This window comes from Leopardus geoffroyi, chromosome B3 (assembly GCF_018350155.1).
Source record: "Leopardus geoffroyi isolate Oge1 chromosome B3, O.geoffroyi_Oge1_pat1.0, whole genome shotgun sequence".
NCBI classification, from domain to species: Eukaryota; Metazoa; Chordata; class Mammalia; order Carnivora; family Felidae; genus Leopardus; species Leopardus geoffroyi.
In genome coordinates, this window is record NC_059337.1 from 4,535,678 (window position 1) to 4,561,327 (window position 25,650).

Sequence of the window (25,650 nt, forward strand, 5' to 3'; positions counted from 1 at the left end):
AGTCAGTGACCCAGGTGTTAGTAAGTTACGGTGTAACAAGCTAGACGGAGACAGGCACGGACACAGGCATGGAGCTGATCACAGAAAAGCGCGTTTGTCCCACCCCACCTGAGAGCAGCACCATCAGACCCAGATCGCTTGTATTTGTAATAAAGGGGTAATTGCTTCAGGCGCCCACCAAGGGGAGGCCACTTCTACAGCCTCAGGCCCCCCACGTGGTCAACAAAAACAGGCTGTGTCAGCCACAGCGCGTTCCTCCGGCCCAGAGGCTACCCGTCTTCTGCTGCCCTCTCTCTCCCAGCGCCCTGGTCCTCAGGGCCACCGGGAAGCTGCCAGAAAGGCAAACGCTGTCCCAGAGCAGCCCCCAGGGACGCTCTATCCCCTGGGCATTTGGGACCTTGACAGTTTGAATCCTTTGTCCTATCTTCTCTCTCTCTCTCTCTTCCTGGAATACCACGCACATAAAAATCTTAGGGCGTTTCTTCCAGACATAAAATACTTCCTCCAACAGTTCCTTCCTTCCTTCTTACAGCTCTACCTTCACCAACGTTCTTTCGCTATTTCTGCTGATTAAGTCAGGGAGAAGTTCTCGGCAGAGCGCTTGTGAGGAAAGTGCACAGTCAAAAGTCCAGAGGTCACCAGTCCCTGAACGTGTGGGCGCCGGAGGTGCTCGGCACATAGTGGGAGGAAGCTGGAGGTGGGCAGGAGCCACAGGTTAAAAAAAAGAAATCTGAATTTGATAACGGGGAGCCACAGGGGGGTTTTAAGCAGGGAAGGGCACAATCGGACTGGCAGGCGGTCACTTTGCCCCTTCTCTGAACCTCTGCTTGTAGGGCAGCAGGTCCCCCCGGCCCTCTGCATGAGGGTGCAGGTTATCTGGGACCTAGAGAAATGCAGATTGAAGTTTTACAGAAGAGCAGCTTAGGTGGGGTAGAAATTCCCAAAAATTGCCTCATGTGGGAGAAAGCAGAAGAAGGTAGATCATTTTAGCAAGCTGGCTCTACAGTAGTGAAGGCTAAGAATGCTGGGGGCAAGGGCAAAGCCCTCATGCCAGCATTTAGCTAATTCCAAAGCTATCGGGTGGGGAAGAGCCAGGGCCCAGTGCAGGTGTCATAGTCACAGGGCTTTCTAGAACCTGGCTATGGGACAGGTGCGCTGCTCCGTATGGTCAGTTCCGACACACTGGAAAAACAAGTTCATTTGATTCGTATTAGCCCTGACCAGAGAGACCACCTCCAGCCAGCCTACGTTATTTTCTTACTACAGCAGAAACTGAGCAGGGAGCAAACCACACTGTAGCAAAGCTAGCCCTATAAACAACTGAACCTGAAGCAAAACCCTGCGATGACCCAAGAGAATCACCGTGGGACCTGAAGCAGTCCTACCTACGTTGTAGAAATATTCTTGGCCTCTCAAGACAAACACGGCTTTTGGCACTGAAAACTGGTTTTTGGTTTCCAGGCCAGAAAAGCAGTGCGCCCCTGTTTATTTCTCCCTTATCAGTATAGTCAGCAGCACTGAAAAGGATTCCTTCTCTTCTGACCCACTGGTGAGACAACACAACTCCAATCAATAAGCAAAGAGAAACAAGAAACATCGGCCACTTCAGGGGTGTGTAACAGATCAGAAGGCATCTTCTACACCTTCCCTCATGTGCTTGCTTTACCTACAAGGAACTGGGGCTCACAGACGGGTCACCTGACTTGCCCCACACACAGCTCAGCACCAGAGCCAGAATTCAAACCCAAGTCTTCGGATTCCAATCCCCCTGTGCCCTCATTGACCACGAGCACAGAAATGGTATGTTCAGATTTCTGAACAAGCACTGCAGAATCAGGGGACAGACAGACAAGTCTGTCCTCTAAAGAGTGTATCATCTGCAAAGGAAGGCTAGGTCTTGCTCATCCTCACATTCCCTGCAAATGCCCAGTGTGGCTCCTGGCCCACAGTAAAGCACCAAATAAACGTGTGCTGAGCGACGGTTGTGATCCAATCATGCGAACCTACCACACTAGAGAGTTCTCTGTGTAGATGGAGAGCTGAGTGAAGCCTGTGAGGATGCCTTGATGGAGGTCTAATCAAAGTACTGATTTTTGTCATATTGTCCATTATCAATTTTCACCAGCGTGTTCTGAGCCTTTTGTAAATACTGCTGGACCCAGTGCCAGGTGGACCCCACGCCGGCCTTCAACCCAAGGCAAGGCTTTAATACAGCTCCACTCATCTGGAATCTTTGGCTTTTCAAGACCCTGTTTCTGAACACCAGAATAACCGAAAGGCACAGCATAAAGGCTGAGGGAGGAAAAAGGAACAACAAGACTTCCTGCTTTTATCTAAAAATATTAGGGCAGGAAAGGAAGCCGCTCAAATGTAGTGAATGACTACGTAAATAAAGTAGGTTTTTACTACATACCGACTCCAGCTCTAAACGTGTGGTTACAAACTAAGAAAAAACAGTATCTCTACATGGCTTTAAAATGAAACCAGAACCATTTCTGCAATAATCAAGCACCTCCGCTAATGATATCCAAGCTCAGCAATTCCAGGTAGTCAATTTCTTGCTTGCTTCTATACGACAAACCCCCTGGACAAGAGTACACTTTGCAAACCTGCACTGGAGGGTTTGATGCACAGTCTGATGCCCAGGCAGCAGTGCAGTGCAAGGACCAGACAGTAGAACTATTTCTGATGAATATCCTATGAATATCAAAGGTACCCGGGGACAAGGGACAAGCTCAGGCACGTGTTCCAGCTTTGCCAATACCTGCAGTGTGACCTTGGGCATGTCTCCTAAATCCCTTAGGGCTTCAATTTCATCCTCCATAGAATGGGAAAGGTGGATATGGTAAAGGTGAAGGTCCCAATAAGGAATAAAATTGTAAGAAAATGAAAGATTGCAGTAAGTAAGTGTAACTTACCTGAGCCAAGGTTATATAAACTTTTAATAAAATACAATGCTTTTTCATTATAGACTGCTCAAAATGTTTCAAAGCCTGCCCTGACAGAATTGTTTTTTTAAATCAAAACTTAAAGATAGGATTTATTTTTACAAGTAGGCTCTAAGGATAGGATCGCAGATATGCATAAACACCTGTGTAAGATGTACGTGGCAGCATTTGTTAAGTGTTTTGAAGACATTTTAATGACATGGGAAGATAGTTGTAATTTATTATTAAATTTACAAGTCAGGATATAAAACTAGAGAGAAGCATGAGTTCAAGCCCCATGAAAAATAAATAAATAAATAAACAAACAAACAAACAGAAGTACACTTAACATTTAAATTTAAAATTTCCTATACATGCACAGGAAAAAAGAATGTAAGTAGTAATTTATATATTAATATATATTTATATATGTATATACATATATATATGTATATATATATACATATATATATATGTGTATATATATAGATATATATATACATACACACACACACATTAGTATAAAATGTTAATAAGGGTTCCTGCTAGGTTATAAAACTGTAGAGGACCTTGTTTTCACTCATTAATGTAGAAAAGAAAACTGTATTTCACATTATTGCGAACTGAATTCAGTAATACAGTTGACATTTGAACAACACATTTAAACGGTGAACCCAGTACTACACATTTTTTTTAATGAATATACTACAGCACTATAAAAGTATTTTCTCTTCCTTATGATTTTCTTGATAACATTCTGTTCTCTATAGAGAACACATTAATTCATGTTAATCACTCATAGTGTTAATCAACTGCATGGTCAGTAAGACTTCTAGTCAAAAGTAGGCTATTAGTAGTTACCTTTGGGGGAGTCAAAGTTATACATGGATTTTTCTGAACAAGCAGGAGGTCAGCACCTCTAACCCCCGCATTGTTCAAAGCTCAACTGTATATTTTAAATTATTTTTTTAATTGTCTGTAAGCAGCAAGCAGCATTCATTTGAGGGATGCAAAGTTTTTAAAATATCAAAAATCCAATTAGGCCATGTCACACCAATAATTCCAAGAAAAATCAAGTGATCATTATGTGATTAGATGAAACAAAAAGGGGCAGGAGCTTCTGATAAAATTCGACATTTGTAACTTTTTAAAACCACCCACAGAAAACAGGCCTGGAAAGCTATTTCCTTAATAATAAAGCACATCAAAGTATATTGTCTTAAGAGCAACACCCAAGATCACACCTAAGAATGAGGAACTGGAGATATTACCATTAAAATCAGGATAAAAAAGATGCATGCTAAAACTATTATTGACAATGTTCTGAAACCCCAAAAACAATCCAATAAGGAAACGGATTAAAAAGTATTACTTTGAGAAAGGAAAACCCCAAACCATCAGTCACCTAATAATGTAAACATTTATCTCAAAAATCAAAGACACTATACACTTAAGATTCATCTATTTCTCTCTCTCTCTCTCTCTCACACACACAATCAACTAACTATAGAATGTTTAGTAAAATTCAGCAATATCCATATATTTTATCTAACTGACATAATTAGTTAAAAGATTTAAAAAACAAAAGATTCTGGCTCCAACAGAATTATCTTAAAAAGACATGACCCCCACGTGAAAATGCATAAACTAAGATTAATGAATAGTAAATATCATGTTCATGGACAGAAGAAGGCTGTAAAGCTATGAGTTCTTCCTAAATTACAGTGGATTTAACTCTAATATGATCAAAATGCCCCCAAAATTTGGGAGTAGATAAAAATCATCCTAAAACTGACGTGGAAAAATAGACAAAAATGAGTTACGAAGGTTTTTTTCCTGGGACATAATGGGGAAAAGGATTAACCTTATCATACGTTATTAAAACATAAAGCTATAAAAATGAAATCAGTGCTGGGAATGCAAGCTGGTGCAGCCACTCTGGAAAACAGTATGGAGGTTCCTCAAAAAACTAAAACTAGGGGCGCCTGGGTGGCTCAGTCGGTTAAGCGTCTGACTTCAGCTCAGGTCACAATCTCGCGGTCCATGAGTTTGAGCCCCGCGTCGGGCTCTGGGCTGATGGCTCCGAGCCTGGAGCCTGCTTCCGATTCTGTGTCTCCCTCTCTCTCTGCCCCTCCCCCGTTCATGCTCTGTCTCGCTCTGTCTCAAAAATAAATAAAAAGTTAAAAAAAAAATTAAAAAAAAAAAAAAAAAACTAAACTAAAACCAGAACTACCCTATGATCCAGCAACTGCACTACTAGGCATTTATCCACGGAATACAGGTGTGCTGTTTTGAAGGGACACATGTACCCCCATGTTTATAGCAGCACTATCAACAATAGCTAAAATATGGAAAGACACCCAAATGTCCATCGATGGATGAATGGATAAAGAAGATGTGGTATAGACATACAATGGAGTATTACTCGGCAATCAAAAAGAATGAAATCTTGCCATTTGCAACTACGTGGATGCAACTAGAGGGTGTTATGCTAAGTGAAATTAGTCAGAGAACTTCATGTGACTTCATTCATATGAGGCCTTTAAGAGACGAAACAGATGGACATAAGGGAAGGGAAACAAAAATAATATAAAAACAGGGAGGGGGACAAAACAGAAGAGACTCATAAATATGGGGAACAAACTGAGGGTTATTGGAGGGGCTGTGGGAGGGGGGATGGGCTAAATGGTTAAGGGGCACTAAGGAATCTACTCCTGGAATCATTGTTGCACTAAATGCTAACTAATTTGGATGTAAATTTTAAAAATTAAGAAATAAAATTAAAAAAAAAAATATATATATATAAAATGAAATCAGTGCTGTAATAGTACGGGCAAAAATAGATAACCAGAAACAGATGACCCAAAGATGTGATCAAGGTGAAAGTATGAGCCTGTAGGGAATAAAAATAATTATTCACATAAAAAGTGCTGCAGTAATAACTAGCTGTTCTGAAGTGCTAAGATCCTACCTCACACCAAAATATCCAAATACCCAAAATAAACGCCAGATTTAAAACACTAAATGTTGCAATTAAATAAACAGACAAAAAGTTTTAAGCATATGAATAAATACTTGACTATATCTGGATGAGTAAGGACTTAGGCTTAAAACAAAGTAAGAAAAATGAAAATTATCAGTGTAAGAGAAAAGGAATCTACTTATAAAGTCAAGCAAATTGAAGTAAAACACTAAATGTAAATTGAAAGTGTGTATGAAATATACATCAATTGCACAGTCTGGGTTTTTCTTAGTGACGTATTTTCTGGATCTATCCACTAACTGACTCCAAAACGATGTTTCTCCTAGAATAATGAGTACTCTTAGCACCGGAACTGCAGTTTCCAACACCATTTCCCACTAACAGCAGCAGGGCACCCTGGAGCAAAGGCTCGTTGCTGGGCTGGGACAGGGAAGGTACAAGCTAAGCCTGGGACAACTGGTTGTGCTTTCAAAGATTAACAGAATCATGTTAAAAGAATACAGAAGTCGGGGCACCTGGGCGGCTCAGTTGGTTAAGCGTCCAACTTCGGCTCAGGTCGTGATCTCGCGGTACGTGGGTTCGAGCCCCATGTTGGGCTCAGTGCTGACAGCTCAGAGCCTGGAGCCTGCTTCCGATTCTGTGTCTTCCTCTCTCTACCACTTGCCTCTCTCTCTCTCTCTCAAAAATCAATTAAAAAAAAAAAGAAAAGACAAGACTATAATGGACCCAAACACATCCAACCAATGAAAATCCCTATGTCCACAATTACATATTTTTAAAGATGAAAAGTAAAAAAAAAAAAAAAAACAAAACAAATAAAAACAACAACATATTCATTCCCATTGGAGGCAGCAACTCCTTAACTATTAAAACTGTTAATAAAGGGGAAAACTTACCCTGCCTCTTTAATAGGAACTATATTTTATAGCAATTAAATAGCCCTGGCCCCAGCTGATGAAGGAAACTTCTGCTTTACACAGAACATCAACTACTGCATGTAGAAAAGCAACTGAATTAGGAAACATCATTCATTAACCCTGATCAGAATTGTTATTTTAGATAATGATTATCAACTGGCGCTTTAAAAAAAAAAAAAAAAAAAAAAAGGCAGGGAAAAAAACCAAGGTGAATAGCCTCTGGTAAACTGCACATTCATATGGCGCCCAGTGCCACACAGATCGCTCTCTGGTCTTATGAGGGGAAACTGATGCAAGAGGCAGGGATCAGCTTCTCATCACCCTAACCCAGTGTGCAACCTGAGCATCCATAATGGTGGGTCAGTCAGATCTTCTGTGTCTTCTGATGGGATTCATGGATCACCAATGATGTGTTCTAGCCAAATATACGTAACTTTCATCCATTTTAGGTTCAACTTCCAGTTTACGAGAAATAGAGCAGAAAGAAAGCGAGCTAAATGACACCACAAGGAAACTGGAAGACAAATCCAGAAGTTAGGACAAAGTGGTCAGGTGTCTTTAACAAGTCAGTGTGACAAAAAGTAGGGGGAAGGGAAAAGGACGTGCTAGGTTAAAAGAGATGGAAGGATCTTACCAAGGAGATGCAGTGCAGGGGACATTTCTGAGATCACAGGGGTATCAGTGGAGTCTGTTATGGGTATGAGATAAAACACTACTAAAATGGAAATGTACAGATCGGCTCAAAAAAGTCCATGGCAAAACAATATGTACTTATGGTGGTTCCTCAAAAAGTTCAAAGTAGAATCACCATATAACCTATCAGCTCCACTCCTGGGTGTATATATATTCAAAAGAACTGAAAGCAGGAACTTGAAGAGATCTGTATGACCATGTTCACAGCAGCACTATTTCGGATAACCAAAAGGCAGAACAATCGAAGTGTCCGTCAGTGGATGAAAGGATAAACAAAGGGTGGTATAAACACACAGTGGAGTGTTACTCGGCCTTAGAAAACACAATGAAATTCTGAGACACGCTACAACACGGATGAATCCCCAAGACGCATCAAGTGAATTAAGACAATCACAAAAGTACAAATACCCTATGATGCCACCTGTATGAGGTACCTAGAGCAGTCAAAAGTCGAATCGTGGCTGCCAGGAACTGGGCAGGGGGGGCGGGTGGGGGAGAAGGAATGAGGAGTTGGTATCTAATGGGTATGAGGTTTCAGTTTTGGAAGACGAAAAGGTTTTAGAGACAGGTGGCGACGATGGTCGCACAAGAATGTGGTTGCACTTCAGGCCACTGAACTGTACACACGAAAATGATGAAAATGGTAAATTTTATGTTAGAGTACGCTTCGCCATAATTTTGTTTTAAAAAGTACATAGTATATGACCTGATTTCAGTGAAAAAAAATGTGCATATATGAACAGAAAAAGTCTGGAAGGATCCATGCTAACATATTATAATAAATGATCTCTAGGTTGTGAAAACTGCATTTCAGCGTTTCTTAATTTTCTACAACACCTGTACTATGTCCTACTTCTGTAACAGAGATGATGCTGTATAAAGCAAACAGAAAAAGCATTCAGAGTGCTACATTTGATTTCATTATATATATATAATATATATAATTTTAAAAAACTACATTCAATAAAAAGGAAAAGCTGGAGAAAAAGATCTGCAATAAGCATGAGATCAAAACTTAATTCCCAAGCATATTTAAAAAGCTCTTACAAATAAAAATTTTTAAACTCTAAAGCCCAAAGAGAGAAACAGGCAACAGGCTTGAACAAGGAAGCACCAGTTCCGTTGAAGAGGAAGTTCAAGGGTCCAAAACACTCTTGGGAAAAAAAAAAAAAAAAAAAAAAAAAAAAAACAAAGATGATAAACAATAAATGAAATAAACTCAAATTAAAATACCAATAAAATACCATCTCTCACAATCAGATTGTTGACAGGAAAGCCTAACAAGCGCTCTCAGGCACTCCTGTGATATTAAAATGTGATCACATCTTTCTGGAGGGCAATTTAAGCATATATATCAAGAGCTTGTACAAGTTACAATATTATGAACCACTGATACATGAGACACAGATAAAATCTCAAAAACAGACTGCTGAGTGTTCCCTAAGAGTACATACCTACTAAGTAATTCTGTGTGTGTATGTGTTTGTACCCATGTGTGTTTGTTCCAGAACAGGCAAAGCTAACCTACGTGCGGAAAACAATCAGAAGGGTGCTCGCAGAGACGGTGGGGAAAGAGTACATGAGAAGGGGAATGTGGGAACTTTCTGGGGTGATGACAATGTTGTATACCTTGACAGAGGTTCGGATTACACAGATGCATTAGTCAAAATGCAGCAAATGTACAGTAAGTATTCGTGCATTTCACTGCAGTATGTAAATGTTACCTCAGAAGGAAAAAAATACTGACCTCTAATGATACCCATGTTGGAGCATTTAAGAGAAAGCGTACTGATGTCTGCAATTATTTAAAAAAATTTTTTTTTAACATTTATTTACTTTTGGGAAACAGAGACAGAGCATGAACAGGGGAGGGGCAGAGAGAGAGCGAGAGATGGAATCTGAAGCGGGCTCCAGGCTCCGAGCTGTCAGCACAGAGCCCGACACGGGGCTCGAACTCATCATGAGCCATGAGATCGTGACCTGAGGTGAAGTCGGATGCTTAATCGCCTGAGCCACCCGGGCACCTCGGTCTGCAGTTATTTTAAAATGCATCAAAGAAAAAGGAGATGGATAGAAGGACGGGTAGTTGGATAGATGTGATAAAGCAAGCATAGTAAAACGCTAACGTAAAAATACAAGAGTTAGGTATACGAGTGTCCACCGGAAAACTCCTTCAAGAATGCTGCACATTTGGGGTAGCTGGCTGGCTCAGTCAGTAAAACATGTGGCTCTTGATCTCCAGGTCATAAGTTCAAGCCCCACAACGAATACAGAGAAGAAAGAAAAAGAAAGGAAGGAAGGAAGGAAGGAAGGAAGGAAGGAAGGAAGGAAGGAAGGAAGGAAGGAAGAAGAAATGTTGTATAGTTGAGATTTTTCATAATATTAAGTGTTAAAAATACTAAAAAATAGCGAACAGCCATGAGGCAGCCTTCTGGAGTATTGGAAATGTTCTATCTCTATCTGTTTGTTATATGCGGCACACGTGGGTAAAATTTTATCAAGCTGTACACTTTAAGATTTTGTACACTTTGCTTACTGCATTTACACCTCAGAAGAGTGTTTTAAATGAACAGCAATCAGAATTAGGACACTGAAGTGTGCATAATTAGGGCACCTGGCAGGCTCAGTCGGTAGATCATCCGACTTTTTTTTATTATTAAAAAATTTTTTTAATGTTTATTTATTTGCTTTTGAGGGAAAGAGAGAGAGCACAAACAGAGGAGGGACAGAGAGAGAGGGAGACACAGAATCCGAAGCAGGCTCCAGGCTCTGAGCTGTCAGCACGAAGCCTGACGCCGGGCCTGAACCCATGAACCTCGAAGTCATGACCTAAGCCAAAGTTGGATGTTTAACTGACTGAGCCACCCAGGTGCCCCAGATTATCTGACGCTTGATCTCAGGGTCATGAGTTCAAGCCCCACATTGGGTACAAAGCCTATAATTAATTAATCAATTAATTTTTAAAAATAAAGTACATTTAATTAACATCCTCAAAAGGATAAGGGAATATGCTGCAACCAAAACACATGAATAAGCAGTAATGAAGGGAACAAAGCATAAATCTTGAAGACAAAGACTGTCTGATCTAAGAGCTCCATGGGGCCAGAGAGCGAGGAGGCCTTGAGGGCTGAGTCAGAGAGCCTCAAGCCCAGGCTCACCAGCCCTCTGGACTCCCGCACAGAGATGGGAAAAGGAAGCAGAGACACAGAGGACAGATCCAGAAGTCTAAAACCCACCATCTGGAGAGAGCTGTAGAAGCAAAGGAGGAAATGCAAGGGGGACATTTGAGGAAATAATAGTTAAATGTTTCCTAGAGCTAAAGAACAAAACTGTTCAAAAACTCATTTTAATCAGTTACTTAAAGTCATCTACATGGACATAGGAAACACACCACCATTTTCTGAGAAGTATCTCCTGATTGTGCAATTTCAGTGATCCTTGCTCCTTTCCCTATTTTTCAAGTTGTCTGCAATGAACATGACTTTTACAATAAGGAAACATAACAGTTTACTTTTATAAAACAAATCCAGAATCAAGAGACAAGAGAGACTTCTCAAAATCTCCCACCTCTTGGGACGGCTGGGTGGCTCAGTCGGTTGAGCGTCCGACTTCGGCTGAGGTCATGATCTTGCAGTTCACGGATTCGAGCCCCACGTCAGGCTCTGTGCTGACAGCTCAGAGCCTGGAGCCTGCTTCGGATTCTGTGTCTCCCTCTCTCTGCCCCTCCCTCACTCCCACACTCTCAAAAATAAATAAAAAATTAAAAAACAAACAGAAATCAACAACAACAAAATTTCCCACATCTCCTTCCTCTGGCTGCCGCCCTGTGCTATCACAGTGAACCTGTTTCTTTCTAAGTGCTCACCACAAACATGGGTACGTTCCTTGATCTCTTTACATTTTTGCTTCTTTAGATCTTCAACAGGGACAATAAAATCCCCCGTTCCTGCCTCACAGGAGTTTGGGAGCATCAAATGAGGTGATATATAACCTTGGTGAGCCACTGAGCGCTATACAAATGGCTACATGTTATCACAACTTCGAAGCTGGTAAACCCTAAAATGAGTCACCCTCCACCGCCAGCACCCCTCACTCCCCAAATCCAATCTGTCCTCTGGCCTACCAGCTTTTCCTTTGCTCATTCCCTCCTTCCCAACCCACTGCATGACATGAATTATACCTGGTCTTATCTTGTGCCCAAACCACGGCCCCAGGCCCTGCCTTCCCTCACCCACCCCTCACAACTTCCTCCTAAACCTTCACCTTCATAAAATATGCTTATTTTATAAGGACCCTGCTGAAAACAAGAAGCCTTTGGGAGTTGTCAAGGTTTGTAGGATGGACTTCACAACCTCTTCACCCTGGCTTTTGGGTCCTCCCTCCCACACATGGTCAAGTTCCTCAAATTCTGCAACAAGCCAACACCTCCCATCCCAGGCAATCCCCTATCCTGTACCTATCTAGGTCCTCCCGGCCTTTCCCAGGCAGAGGGGAAGGGGTTGACCCGGGCTCTCTCTGCACCTTTTGACCAATCCAGATCTAGCTCCTGCCAGTTCTCTCAACACCCTCTCCATCCCTCGGGTGCAATCCTCACTTCGGGGTCAGAGGCCTGCCCCCCTTTCCTTATGCCCTGAGAGTAGGGCCTGGCAAAGTCCTCTGATATCCTCTATACTAGGCCCTGGAATTGATCTGCTAATCATTCTAGTACTTAAACTTTCTTTGCCTAACTGGATTTCATAGGAATTATTTCTTCGGTTCTCTTTGTAGCTTTGATATCTATGTGTATATCATATCTTTTTTTTTTTTTTAATGTTTTATTTATTTTTGAGACAGGGAGAGACAGAGCATGAATGGGGGAGGGTCAGAGAGAGAGGAAGACACAGAATCTGAAACAGGCTCCAGGTTCTGAGCAGTCAGCACAGAGCCCTATGCGGGGCTCGAACTCACGGACCGTGAGATCGTGACCTGAGCCGAAGTCGGACACTTAACCGACTGAGCCACCCAGGCACCCCTGTATATCATATCTATTCCCACATAAGATACTGTTTAGCTATTATGCTTTAAATAAAAAGCTGTGCTTCATAAATTCTTCTATAACTTCTTCCTCTCAACATTAAGTTTTTGAAATTGACCTATGTTGATACCTACAGCTATAAACCATTAATTTCCAAAGCTATAAAATATCTCTTTTTGATATATTTGAGTACCTCACAACTTATTTATCCATTATATCGTTGATGGATATTTAATAAAACATTTGCTATTAGAAGCAATGCTATCATGAACATTCCTGTGCATGTTTCTAGCCCACATGTGTTAAGTTTCTAGAGTGAGGCTGCTAGGTCACAGGGTCACACAATCAACCGTACCTGGTAATGACAATGGTCTTCCCCAGTGGATGAAATACTTCTACCTACAGCGCTGAAGATTGCCTCAAAATACTGTCAAGCGCTTAAATGTTTGCCAATTCATGGGTGTAAAATGTTATTTCACTGTGGCTTTAATCTGCATTTCCCCAATGGGGTCAAACATCTTTTCATGTGTTTATTAGCCATTTGGTTTCCTCTATAATAACAGGCCTGTTCCTGTCTTTAACTGTTTTTCAACCTGGCTTTTTCTTTTTTTTTTTTTTCAACGTTTATTTATTTTTGGGACAGAGAGAGACAGAGCATGAACGGGGGAGGGGCAGAGAGAGAGGGAGACACAGAATCGGAAACAGGCTCCAGGCTCTGAGCCATTAGCCCAGAGCCCGACGCGGGGCTCGAACTCACGGACCGCGAGATCGTGACCTGGCCGAAGTCGGACGCTTAACCGACTGCGCCACCCAGGCGCCCCACCTGGCTTTTTCTTAATTGACGTGCAGGAGTTCTGTATATTCTGGGTGCTCATCCTTTATTGGTATTGTGTGTTACAAATTTCTTCTTCCAGACGATGGCTTTCCTTCCTTTTCACTCTCTTTTGATGAGAAGTACTTTACGGTAGTTGAATTTATCAACGCTTTCCTTTCTGGTACATTGTTTGTGTAAGTTGTTTAATAAACCCTTCCTTACCCAGAGGTCATGAAAGGATTTATATTTCCTTTTAAGAAAAAAGTGTTAAAAACTTCAAAAAGGAAGTTATATAAGTGGTCCATAAGCACATAAAAAGTACTCAAAATTATCAGCCATCGAGGAAATGCAAGTCAAAACCACAATGAGAAACCACTATACATCCACCAGGATGGCTAAAATTAGGAACCTGGTAACACCAAACTGTGTGACAAGGATGTGGAGCAACCGAACCTTTACTACCCTTTGTTGGCAGGAGTGTGAAATTGTAGAACCACTTCGGGAAAGGTCAGGCAGCTTCCTAAAAAGCTGAACATACAGCTATCCTATGATCCCGCAACTCTGCTTGGTATTTCCCCAAGAGAAATGAAAGCATATGTCCACAAGATAATTTCTACTAGAATATTCACAGCAGCTTTACGCATAATCGCCAAAAATCAGAAACAGCCCTGTTGTTAACAATCACAAGAGAACGGAGAAGTGGAATGGGATGGAGTCCTACAGCAGAATACAACTCAGCAAGAAAAAGAACAGGCTACTGATGCATGTGACACAGACCAATCACAGAAATACTGGGCTGAGTGCAAGGAGCCTTACACAAAAGAATACATGTTTTAAGATTCTATTCCTATGAAGCCTAAAATAGGCAAAAAAAAAAAAAAAAAAAAAAAAAAAAAATTATAATGGATAAAAATCACATCAATGGCTGCTGGTAGGTGGGGTTAGGAATGGGGAAGGAGCACGACCTGAGAACTTGCTGGGGGCACAGTAGTATTCCGCATCTGGGCAGAAATCTGCATTTAGATGGTGCATATATTTGTCAAACAAAAAGGAAACAAATTTATGGGGCGTGTGGGTGGCTCAATTAAGCGGTTAAACATCAGACTTTGGCTCAGGTCATGAACTCTCAGTTCCTGAGTTCGAACCCTGCATCGGTCTCTGCACTGACAGCATGAAGCCTGCTTGGGATGCTCTCTCTGACCCTCCCCCCCCCACATGTTTTCTCTCTCTCTCAAAATAAATAAACTTAAAAAAAAAAAAGGAAACAGGGGCACCTGGGTGGCTCAGTCGGTTAAGCATCTGGCTTCGGCTCAGGTCATGATCTCGCAGTTCGTGAGTTCGAGCCCCGCATCGGCTCTGTGCTGACAGAGCATTTTGGGAGCATCTGGGTGGCTCAGCGGGTTAAGCTTCCAATACCTGATCTCAGCTCAGGTCTTAATTACAGAGTGAGTTCGAGCCCTGCATTGGGCTCTGTGCTGGATGTGAAGCCTACTTCAAAACAAAACAAAACAATTAAAAAAAATTTTCTTAAACATTTATTTATTTTTGAGAGACAGAGACAGAGCATGAGCAGTGGAGGGGCAGAGAGAGGGAGACACAGAATTTGAAGCAGGTTCCAGGCTCTGAGCTGTCAGCAGCAAGCCTGACGCGGGGCTCGAACTCACAAGCCATGAGATCATGACCTGAGCCGAAATCGGATGCTTAACCAACTGAGCCATCCGGAGGCCCCACAAACAAACAAATTCTGAACTCTAGTAAGTGATAGGTGTACTGAAGTGTTCAAGGATTAAGTATACTGATATATGGAACTTTGAAATGCATGCAAAAATAAAACAGATTGCAATGGACAAAGGCACAGAAAGATGTGACAAAGCAAATACAGGAAAACATTCACTGCAGCATCTAGGAGGCAGGGAGAAGGGGGTATACATTCTTTCAACTTTGCTGTAGGTTTGAAAATTTTCACAGTATCAAAGGACAAAAACATATTTTCAAATGGAAGAGACCGGCTTTAAAAAATAAGATCTATTTGGGGCGCCTGGGTGGCTCAGTCAGTTAGGTGTCCAACGTCGACTCAGGTTATGAGCTCATGGTTTGTGGGTTTGAGCCCCGCGTCAGGCTCTGTGCGGACAGCTTGGAGCCTGGGGCTTGCTTTGGATTCTGTGTGTGTACGTGTGTGTGTGTGTGTGTGTGTGTGTGTGTGTGTCCCCTCCCCTGCTCATGCTGTCTCTCTCTCTCTCTCTCTCAACAATAAACATTAAAAAAAATTTTTTTAAATAAGACCTATATCAGCAAAGTCTGCCTTTGAGAAAAGTGACTGAAAGAAAAAGATCAATCCTTACATGTGATAGTGCCTTGGGAGTTTGCAAAACACTTTTACACCAATTATTTTAAGTGATCCTCACCAAAACCTGGGTATTCTAGCCTCATGTACACTTGAGGAAACTTGGGATCAGAATCTGGCGAATATCACACAGCAGGTGCCCGACGGAGCTGGACCTAAAAGCGAAGGTCTCAGGTGCTTCTTCCTGGGTTCCTTCAAACACACCTCACTGGGGAGCTGCCATCATCTCCAAAAGGCTGAAGGCCACACGGAAACTGCCCACGTGCCACTAGCTCTTTGGGCTGTCGCACGAGCAGAGTGACAGGAGCTGAAGGGGCTACGGTCGCTAGCAGCGCGGGCAAGAGACACGAGCAGACAGTGAAACAGCGCGACTCAACACCCCAAATCTACTCCAAACCCATTCAGAACAAAAGCCCTGAGAGGCCGCACACTGAGCTCTCTGAGGCCATCTACAAACCTTAGGGACCTCTGTCTGGGTGGACGGACAACCTGGGTACGGTGCCTAAGACACTGCAACGCAAAACTTGTCACAACACTTCTCTGACAAGACGCTCCGCCACTCTCCTTTCCAGAGCACAACCACAGGAGAACAGAAGGAGGGGACTCAGGAACATTGCTCAACGCGAACGCGGCCAAAACTGAAGGCAAAAGCTTTTAGTAACCACCCCGCACATTAATCACTGGCTGCAGGGTATTTTGGCTTTTTGTTAAAGCACATACAACACACCCCGACACTTCTTGTTAATTTAAACAAGGTGAACTAGACCTGTGGAACGTGAACGAAAGCCCTTTTGGCCTTAGAGACCGGTGTATTATTTATCCAAACATTCACTGAGTGCGCCAACCACTTTGGGAAATGTAATGAAACCAGGTCAGAGTCCTTGTCCTCAAGAGGCCTGTAATCCAGCAGGAGGCTCAGGACAGATCTCCCAGGCCTACTCGGCCTACAGGGGAAGATCTAAGAGCAGAGAAGAGAGTTCAAGTACAACCAGAGGCTCAAGAAAGATTTCAGCTGGGCCCTGAAGATGCAGACATGCAGAGCTGGGGGTGGGGAGTGTGGTGCTCTGGGCAAAGGCTGATGGGAAGAAATAGCTCCGAGGGGGCTCCTGGCTAAGGAAGGCCACCTGAACCCCGAGCAGGAGGAAGGGAGGGTGAAAAGGACTCCCGAGGGATGCCTGCCAACTCTTGTCAGAGAGCAAAGAGAACAAATTAGAGGGCCCCACAGACGTTTGACTTCGGGAGTTAGCCGGGGCAGGGCCAAATATGGCTGCGACTCTCAGGAGAGCGGGAACCCAAGGGAGGGCTGAGTCAATTTCCCCAGCAAGTCATGACTTAACAAAACCCTGATAATGTGCATTCAGGACGCCTGCTCAAAACCCAGGTGGACCTGTGACACCTGCAGCCTGGCAGAAAGCCAGAGGATGGGAAATGTAACGGAGAGAGGGAGTTAACAGAGAACAGCCCAGGAGCAATGGGTTTGAATCCCTAACTGTAAAAGCGTGGGTGAGTTTCCAACCTACAGCATCTTATCTGCAAACGGGAAACGACACCCGTCATCTCCCAGGATTGCACGGATTACATGAGATAACATCGGTAATACCTACATGCAGCACAATGCCCACAACATCAAAAGCATCCAAGGAACGGTGGGTATTGCGTCTATGAGTAGTCTGCACTCCAGGAACTTCCGAGTCTGGGCCTCCTACCACACTTCACGGTATTGAGAAACCAGGCTGAAGCCACTGACCTTGGACAAGACCAAAGGATTACTCATGTCCTAAGCAACTTCTCCCTCGGTTCTTTGATTTTTAATTAAAAAAAAAAAATCTGTCCTTTAAGGCATTTTAGGTTATCCTGAGACATCTGCCTCACCCTGTACACTCACATCACGAACCTTCTGGTACAAGGGGAAAAACCAGTGTCATGAGCCACTTCACAGGGAGCATCTGTGCCAGAAGGGACCACAGGCCTCATCCCAGCCCTCACAAGGAGGGTCTAGGCTAGCCCAGCGCCAATCTGGGCTGATAAGAGTTGTGACACTCAAAACATCTATCTCAAGAAACACACTTCAAGTTACAGGGTAATGACAGCGCTAGAACAGTTTAGAATAGGCATACAAAGTATCATATACATAATAAGAGTTCGAGAAAATATAAAAAGCATTATCTTTATAGCCAGTCCTAGCCAGATAAGATGATTCTATATACCGAAAGGCTTAAGGACACAATGATGAGAGAAGGAATGGCCCTGAGCCACAGAGATAAATGACAGTTACTCATTCCAGGAACAGAAAGTTAGGTCTCACTCTGTCAACTACACTTTCAAAAGGAAACTTTCAATAATTCCATAATCCACCAAGAATCAGTGACCCCCTAATGGGGGGGGGGGAGGGGAAATCAGGCAGATCACACAAACAGAAATTTGCTTCAGTTAGGGAAATATAAAAATTTCATTAATGCACTCTGTACATTAAGAGCAGGCGACAAATTTTATTCCATGGCTAAGAAACACCAAGAAACTACTAAACTCTGGATGAGCAGGCTGGTTAGTTTGGCCAGTTTTGAGGAAGAAGGGAAGAAGGGGAAGGTAGTGAAAAATCAGAGAAAATCGGGCGAAGGAAAAGGGAAGGACAGAAGCAGACTAGAGACAGAACGGAGAGTCCGTGTGAGCGGATTCTGAGTGCTGAAGCCAGCAACCCTTGGTGACAGGTTAGTGGAGAGCCACACTACTGTCACCTGTTGTGTACTGCCCGCCCAGCTGCACTAATCCTTAAATCTGTGGAGGGAGATCTACCCTGCTCACCAGGGTGGAAATATATTATTCCCTGGTATAAATGCTCCTAAGGGGTAATAACCAGAAACTTCCATAAAACCAAATCTAAATCCTTCAGCCTCCACTCTAGTTAAAACCGGTTTCTATTTCCTTTATATGGGCTGGGTGCATTTTCCACTTCAATGGCCTGGTTCACACAATTCTTAATTCAACAGATGTCTGTGGAAGGCCCACTATGGGGGGGGGGGGGGGGGAGGCATGGATCACAGCAGTGCGAGGGGCCGCTTGCAAAAAGGAGGGGGCCTAGGCTCTCCTCTGACACCCTTGCCCCCACACTCAAATCTTTCAAGGTCAACTCAAGTCCTAGCTAAGGAGAGGGAAAACCAAATAAATCCAAAGGCTGACAAGAAAATATGGAAATGTTACAGTTAAAGCTCACGCTGATTAAAAACCAAACGAAACTCTAAGTGTTCAAACTGAAGACAGCATTCATTATCTGTCACCACATAGACTGTAACTCCCGAAATGAGTAAACAGAACGTTTTTAGTAATACTTAAATAAGTTCATAAAGATGACCCAGCCTAATGTATTCCACGGCCCTGAAGTACCTTTGGAATCATTAAGAAGCAAATTACACTTACTATGTTTTAATGTTCAGTATATTTCTTGTACTTTGAATATTGGGATCATGTGAGGGATCATGTCCTAACATGTGGCCCAAGACATACCTCAATAAAAAGGCTCTATAACCAAACAAGTTTGGGAACTGCTGACACTCTGAACGCCATTTGGCGATTCCCAGCGTATTTTAGGAAATTCAGTTTTCTGACAAATCCTGCATAAACTTAGTCTGAGCCAGTATTGCCCACACTCATTTGGACATGGCTCCTTTTTTCATTTAATACCTATTAACGGTCAACAAACTGCTCAGGGAACACACGGGGGATACACTACGGTGTAGGGGACGCGCTGCGTAATCCATTTGAAAACGCAATTATCCGTCTCCTGAGCGTTTTGATGAACTGATGTTTCCTATGTAGGCTAGTAAAATACAAAAACTTCCCCAATGAAATTCTTTTTGAAATTCACTCGGTGAGATGTTTACTGCATTTTTAAGACAAAACATTTTTCAATGAACCAAAATTGGATCTTAGTGTTTTAATTATAAAGGAACTCAAATTAATCGTATAACGACTTGAGTTTGCTAAATTACTGGAAGCTTATCTTCTCTAAACATGTAGTGTTAGATTTCTAGAGTACATTTGATACTTAATTGTAAAAGATTCATCCTGTTAAAAAATAAAACATGTTGATATTTACCTCTGCCCTATTACCTGAAACGCCTAAATACAAATATCTGTAACTGAGATGTGTATCAACACATGTACAGTTTGTGAATAACAAGCATTTCTGTGGTTGTGGTGTTGTTATTTATAATGGGATTCCTCCTCTGGAAATACTAAAATTACTTTAAACCGTATACTGGAGGTTTTAGGGAATAAAATGCCAGTGACTGAAAAGCTTCATCATTCGGTTAACCATAAAGAACCAAGTTCGACACATTCATTTAGCACCTACTATATGCATGCCAATGGATTAGGCACTGTAACGATGCACGCTATCTTTCTGGGCCTCAACTCAAGACAGTGGTCTGAGAATGGGACAGAATATGTAAGACTCAAATCAGGGGCTCTTCAGACACTGTGGACAGCGGAAGAACATAGCTGCTGCCCTGGAGATGCTAACAAGACACACAGGTGAATTTTAGGACACCTACACCACCATAAAAAGGCCAGTAAGACACAGGGCCTCTTTCTACAAGTGCTGGTTTGGTGACCTAAAAGGTCATTATTAGTTAATGCAAGATAACCAATATTAGATGTGGGTCAAAAATGTGAAAGCCCTTGTTAATTCCATATTCAATTTCACTTGTGTAATGCTTTTTTTTTAAGCCAATGAGGTAGGCTTAAAGTAGAAGCATCACACGGATATTAAGAGCAGCTTGGATTAACAGCCTAAAACCATCTCAGGTGTCTTCAACAATCTGTAGAAGGAATCCCAACTTCTGGTAATCAGAACAAAGACTTTCACAGAGGGTACCGGAGGGGTGGGGAAATCACTTCAGCTAGGTTACGCAACACTAGAAAAAGACTTTTCAGTTTCCTTTAGAAAGAGCGTTGTGGACGAGTGCTAGAAATTTAACACAGAAAGTGAACAAAAGGTATCAAACTTGGGAGGTCTAGCCATCTCCGGTGAGCAAGAAAATCCAGACAATTCTGCAAATGACTTTTAAAAAGCAGCCGCAACGAGAGGGGAGGATGATCAACACTCTGAGGCCACGCACAGCAGAATTCTTTCTTCTGGTTTAATTAAACATAAATGCATGAATTCCAGCTCTAAAATTTCAAATCCAAGAACTGGAAAGCCGCCGCTGTGTGTCTTCATGAACATCTTTTCCCTTTTTTCCATTATTGTCCCTTTAGAAAATTCTTAACAAACAGTAAAGCCCAGAAACTTTGACAAAACATAAGCCAAGGCGATACACGCCGGAGAAGACACACAATTCTGAAAAACAGTCACAAAATGTCCTAGTAAGACTACTTAATAAAAAATTAACTTTGTTCTGCTGAATGCTTCAAACGTCGCGTGTCTAATAGTATTTTCTCATTACATATGCTTTAAATACACCACGTATGCTAATAACCGTGAACCTCAAAAACGTGTGCATTGAAGCAGAGCTGTTGTGGCTTCAGATTACATTTTAATAGTCCCAAAGAAACTGGGAAATTGCAACCGCATGCATGTGCAAAGCTGACGGAGGGGAAAACAAAACAAGGTGGTAGGACCCAGCGCCTCGGCTTCCCAGTGCTAGCCGCCCTTCCCTTAACATCACGAGAACCCAAAGAACAAAGTTCACGCTCATTTAACGTTTCTGGGGCGCGCCACCATATCCCGGGGGTTCCCCGCTCTTGGAAGGCGAATTGACTCGAGCGCCCCGGTCAAGTTCACGGCGGGCCCTGCCAGCTGAGACTTCGGACGGGTCCCGGGAACCGACGCCGCGGCTCGGAGGGCGTCCCGATCGCAACCCTACCGAGGAGGGTCCGAGGACGCGCGGCTCGGTCTGCCCTCGGGACGCTGCCCCGGCCAGCGGGCGCTGGCGCCCGTCAAAGTGACCCAAAGCCCGGCGAGAGGGCACGCGGCCCGGGAGGGCGCCCCGCCCGGCCCCGCCGCGGGAAAGTTGCCGCCCGGCCGGGCCCGACTTTCGCCGCGGACCGCGGACCGCAGCCCCTGAGCCCTCCCCCGCCCCGGCCGCCCGCCCGGCGCCCCTTACCTTCCTGCCGCTGCCGTCGCGAGGCTCGGACTCCGCGAGGCCGGCACCGCGGGCCCCGGGCGAGGCGGTGGTCTTCTGGCCGGGTGGGAGGCGCGGCCCGGCGGGCGGCGGCGGCGCGGCGGCGGCGCCCGGCGCGTCCTCGGCCTCCTTGCCGCCGTGGTACGCCGCCCGGCCCTCGGAAATGTGGATGCTCGGTGCGCAGCCCATGCTGGCGGCGGCGCGGCGGACACGCTGGCGGGCAGCCGCGATCCGGTCAGCAAACGGCCCGCCCGGCGCCTCGGGGCCGCCGCGGGCGCCGTGTCATCGCCGCCTGGGCGGGCGGCGGCGAGCGCGGGTCTCGCGTCAGGAAGTGCGGCCGCCCCTTTTATCGCGGTGCGGGCGCGGCGGCGGCGGCGGCGGCGGCGCTGGGGAGGGGGCGCTGGGGCGGGCGGCGCGCCGCGGCCGCCCCTCCGAACATGCCCTTCCTGAGGCGGGAGCCGCCGGCCGCCTCCCTCACATCGCCGCGCTCGCCTGGCCGCGCCGCGCTTCCGGGGAATTTCGGGGGAGGAGATTTGCGCTCTCCCAACCCGGGAGCGGGCAAGTCCGCGCCGCGCGAGCGACACCGCCCTGGCCGCGGGGCGGCGCGACCCCCGGGGGAGGTGCGCTCCCCGCCGCGCCCGCCGCCGCCTCCCCGGGCCCGCAGCCCGCGCCGCTCCGCCCGCTGGGCCGCCGCCCCGCGAAGAAACGCCCCTGGCCCGAGCGCCGGCGGCGGGGAAGACTGGCCCGCGCGCTCCCGCCTTTGCGGGGTGTGGGGCGGGGGGGGGCGGGGGTCGAAGGACGCCCGTCGGGGCGACGAGGCCGCGGCCGGCCGTGTGGGGACAGAGCCGTCGCCTCCAGCCGGGTCTGGGGCCGCGCCGTCGAGAAACGCGGAAGCGGCTGCGCTCGCCGGTCTGCTGCGGGCGGCGCGGCTCCGGCTCCGCGCTCCGGGCCGGGTCTTGCGGGCAGCACGCCGCGCCCAGCCCCCAGCGGTGACCTCCAGCGGGTGCTGGCGTCAATGCAAAGCAGCCGGGGCGCCCGCCGCCACCTCCCGGCGCCGCGGAAGAGTGAGCATGCGCGGCCACGACGGGAGGGGGGCGCGCGGCCCGGCTGCCGAGAGGAGGAAAGCGACTCGCCCAAGGACACACGACCGCCTCGGGCCTGAGGCCATAAAAATCCGGACCGCTGGGTTCGAATCCCGGTCCCGTAACTTAGCAGCTACTTGACTTCGGTCAGGCCACTACCGCTGAGCCTTGGACCTCTCATTCACTGACGAGGCCCGTGGAAGGACCTCCGTTTGGGGCCGGCGGGGGGGAGGGGGGGGGGTGGCAAGGAAGGCACCCGAACTCCGGGTCCCGGGCGGGTGCGGTCTGGGCGTTATGCCGGGGCCCGCAGTGCCCGTGCGTTCCCTCTTGAGCCCAGACCTGGAGAGCCAACGCCTGGCTGGCTGCACTGGCGACCCGGAGGCGGCAGTGTCGAGGAGCTGTGTTTCGTGGCAGGCGGGGGCGGGGGCATTTTCCTCCCCTCACCTGGTGCCCGGGACTCCAGAGGCTCCCGACCTGCAGGCACACCGTGCAAAGTGGGGCCTGTGAAGAGCTGTCAGAACCGCAGTTCACCCCACACACCACCACTAGCTCTCTGTGTGACCTTGGGCGAGTCACACAACCTCTCTGTGCCTGAAGCTGCAACCCCAGCCCTTTGGAGGACGACGCTCCTGGGTGTCCGACATCACGAACCCCTCAGCGGCCCACCTCGGGCCTGCCCCCCACTCTCCCCCCTCCGTGTGGTTCCCGGTCCGGGGAGACCCCAGCGAGGGCGATCCCCTCCTTTCCTCTCCCGCCGTCCACACCTTTCCTAACGCGTCCCCGCGGCGACCCAGAGATGCCGCCGCTCAAGCCTCGGACCGGCTACCGTGAAGCCCCGGAGGCGTACTCCGGACTGGAGTCCCCGCCGTGGCGCTGGGACGGCGGCACCGGCTCAGGTGCCGGGTCCCCTGCGCCGCCCGAGCCTCAGGACGCCAGGGAGCCCGAGATCCGCAGCCCCGGCGCTTCTCGAGGCGCAATCTTCCGGGCCCGAGGTACCCACCGGGCGGTTTCCCGACGGCGGCGGAGCAGAAAGGCCGGGGAACCCGAGAGCGGCTCGGTGCTATCAGCCCTCTTTACTAGCCGAGCTGGCCCAAAGCCCTGGCACGTGACTCCATTATCAAATTTAAGCACGTTGAGCAGTAATTATATTTATGCCTCCCTACCTTATAAAAGTACCACCGGCTCAGTGATGTCTTGAAAGACACAGGAAAAGATTCTTACTAACACCCGTTACTCCACCTAAACTGTAGACTGTTTTCTGCCTCTGTTGTGCAGATTTTAGAAGGTCAATTTTCCGGGCATAATCTGGACTCTTCTACATAAAGAGTAATTCATGAAGAGAACGCTTTGAACCACCAGAGTGCATGAAAGCCTATCGCCCGCCCTCTGCCCTCCCCGCCTCGCCAAGAAGTGAGGCCTTGGTGACTCCGCGCGGCGCGCGCGCGCGCGCGCGCCGCTGACCTTGCCTTCTCAGGCTCCAGGCTGTTTCAGCCCTCTCTGGCCCCTCCCTTCGCAAGCAGCACCTCGGTGCCCTAGCCTATCCTTGAAAATCCTCGAGCCCTGTGCTAGTTGCGGGGTTTGAGGTTGCTTTTTCCTGTGCCCACTCTGCTGGTCAGCCCACCCTGGGCTGCCCAGGTGATCTCAAGCTGGTCAGAGACCTGCCTGATGGCAGTGTTGACTGATTTCCTGCTCTGCCATTTGGGGATCCTGAGGCTAAAAAGGACGCAGGGCCAGACAGGAAAGGAGTCATCCGCCTGCTTCTGGGGTCACCGACAGCAACCCCCGCTCACTTCTTTCCACACTCAGGAACTCTACCTGGGACGCTCTGGGAAGTCACAACCCCCCTCCCCATCTCAGCTTCAAGCCCTTAACCTCAATTCCACCCTGCCCCCACGTTCTCCAGCCCAAACCTGCACCCTGAGGTCCCTGAACACTTCTCCACCCTATGAAACCCATTTCCCTGGGCCTCGGTGACAGTGGATAGAAAAGGGACACATTGACAGAAGTAATCCAAACTTCGCTGGCATGGGCCACCCACTAGCTAGCTCTCTCAGGGCTCCTGGGTCCCTACAAAGAATCCCACCACCACCGGGGTGTCTAAGGAGCTCCTGAATGATCCCGATCCTGCTGGAGGAGAGGCAACCCCCACCATACCAGCCACGTGGACGCCTCAAAGTTCTGCACGCAGACCACCCTCCACCGCCATCCCCAGACTGTGCTGCGGGCACCCAGTTCCCTATGGGGATCTCCCCTCGCCTTCCTCACTGAACTGGGCTGGAAGCAGCTGCAGGTGGGAGAGCTCCTGTGCCCCGGGGGGCTGAATCCCAGCCCTGCCATTTGTCATTTCTCAGAACTGCTTTCCTCCCCTGTAAATCTGGGATTCATGACATCTACCCCACAGAGATTAAACAGGCTAACTGATGTCAAATGCCCAAACGACTACTGAACCTCTGTGTCCTCCTTAGCTCACTGCCTTCTCCCAGGCCCATTCTACACCACCTTCCTCCAGGCCTACCCCAGACTCCTGGAAACCTATGGAAGACGTGAAATCACCATGAGGATCAATATCCCTACAAATCTATGCATCACACTTCATCCGGTTAATTTCTCTTTCAAATCTTTGTATGATGTGACTTCTTTTAAATGTCATTTTAAAATTACACATTCTATAATTTACACATGAATACATGTTAGCAAAATAATTTTTAAAAATCAAACTAAGCAGGAGTATATAAAGTGTGCAGAGGCAAAGGA

The 25,650-nt window shown here is 46.4% G+C and overlaps 1 protein-coding gene across 2 annotated transcripts in view; it reads right to left on the reverse strand.

Moving 5' to 3' along the window:
- PDE8A (phosphodiesterase 8A) overlaps window positions 1–22,410 on the reverse strand; it is a 155,326-nt gene extending 132,916 nt beyond the window's left edge. Inside the window, exon 1 of one of the 2 annotated variants that reach the window (XM_045448645.1) lies at window positions 21,797–22,410. In XM_045448645.1, the coding sequence (XP_045304601.1) occupies window positions 21,797–22,003 (207 nt within the window). In that variant the 5' untranslated portion in view covers window positions 22,004–22,410. The remainder of the gene's footprint in view (window positions 1–21,796) is intronic. The other variant, XM_045448644.1, reaches the window with a different exon arrangement.
- Between the last annotated feature and the right edge of the window lie 3,240 nt (window positions 22,411–25,650).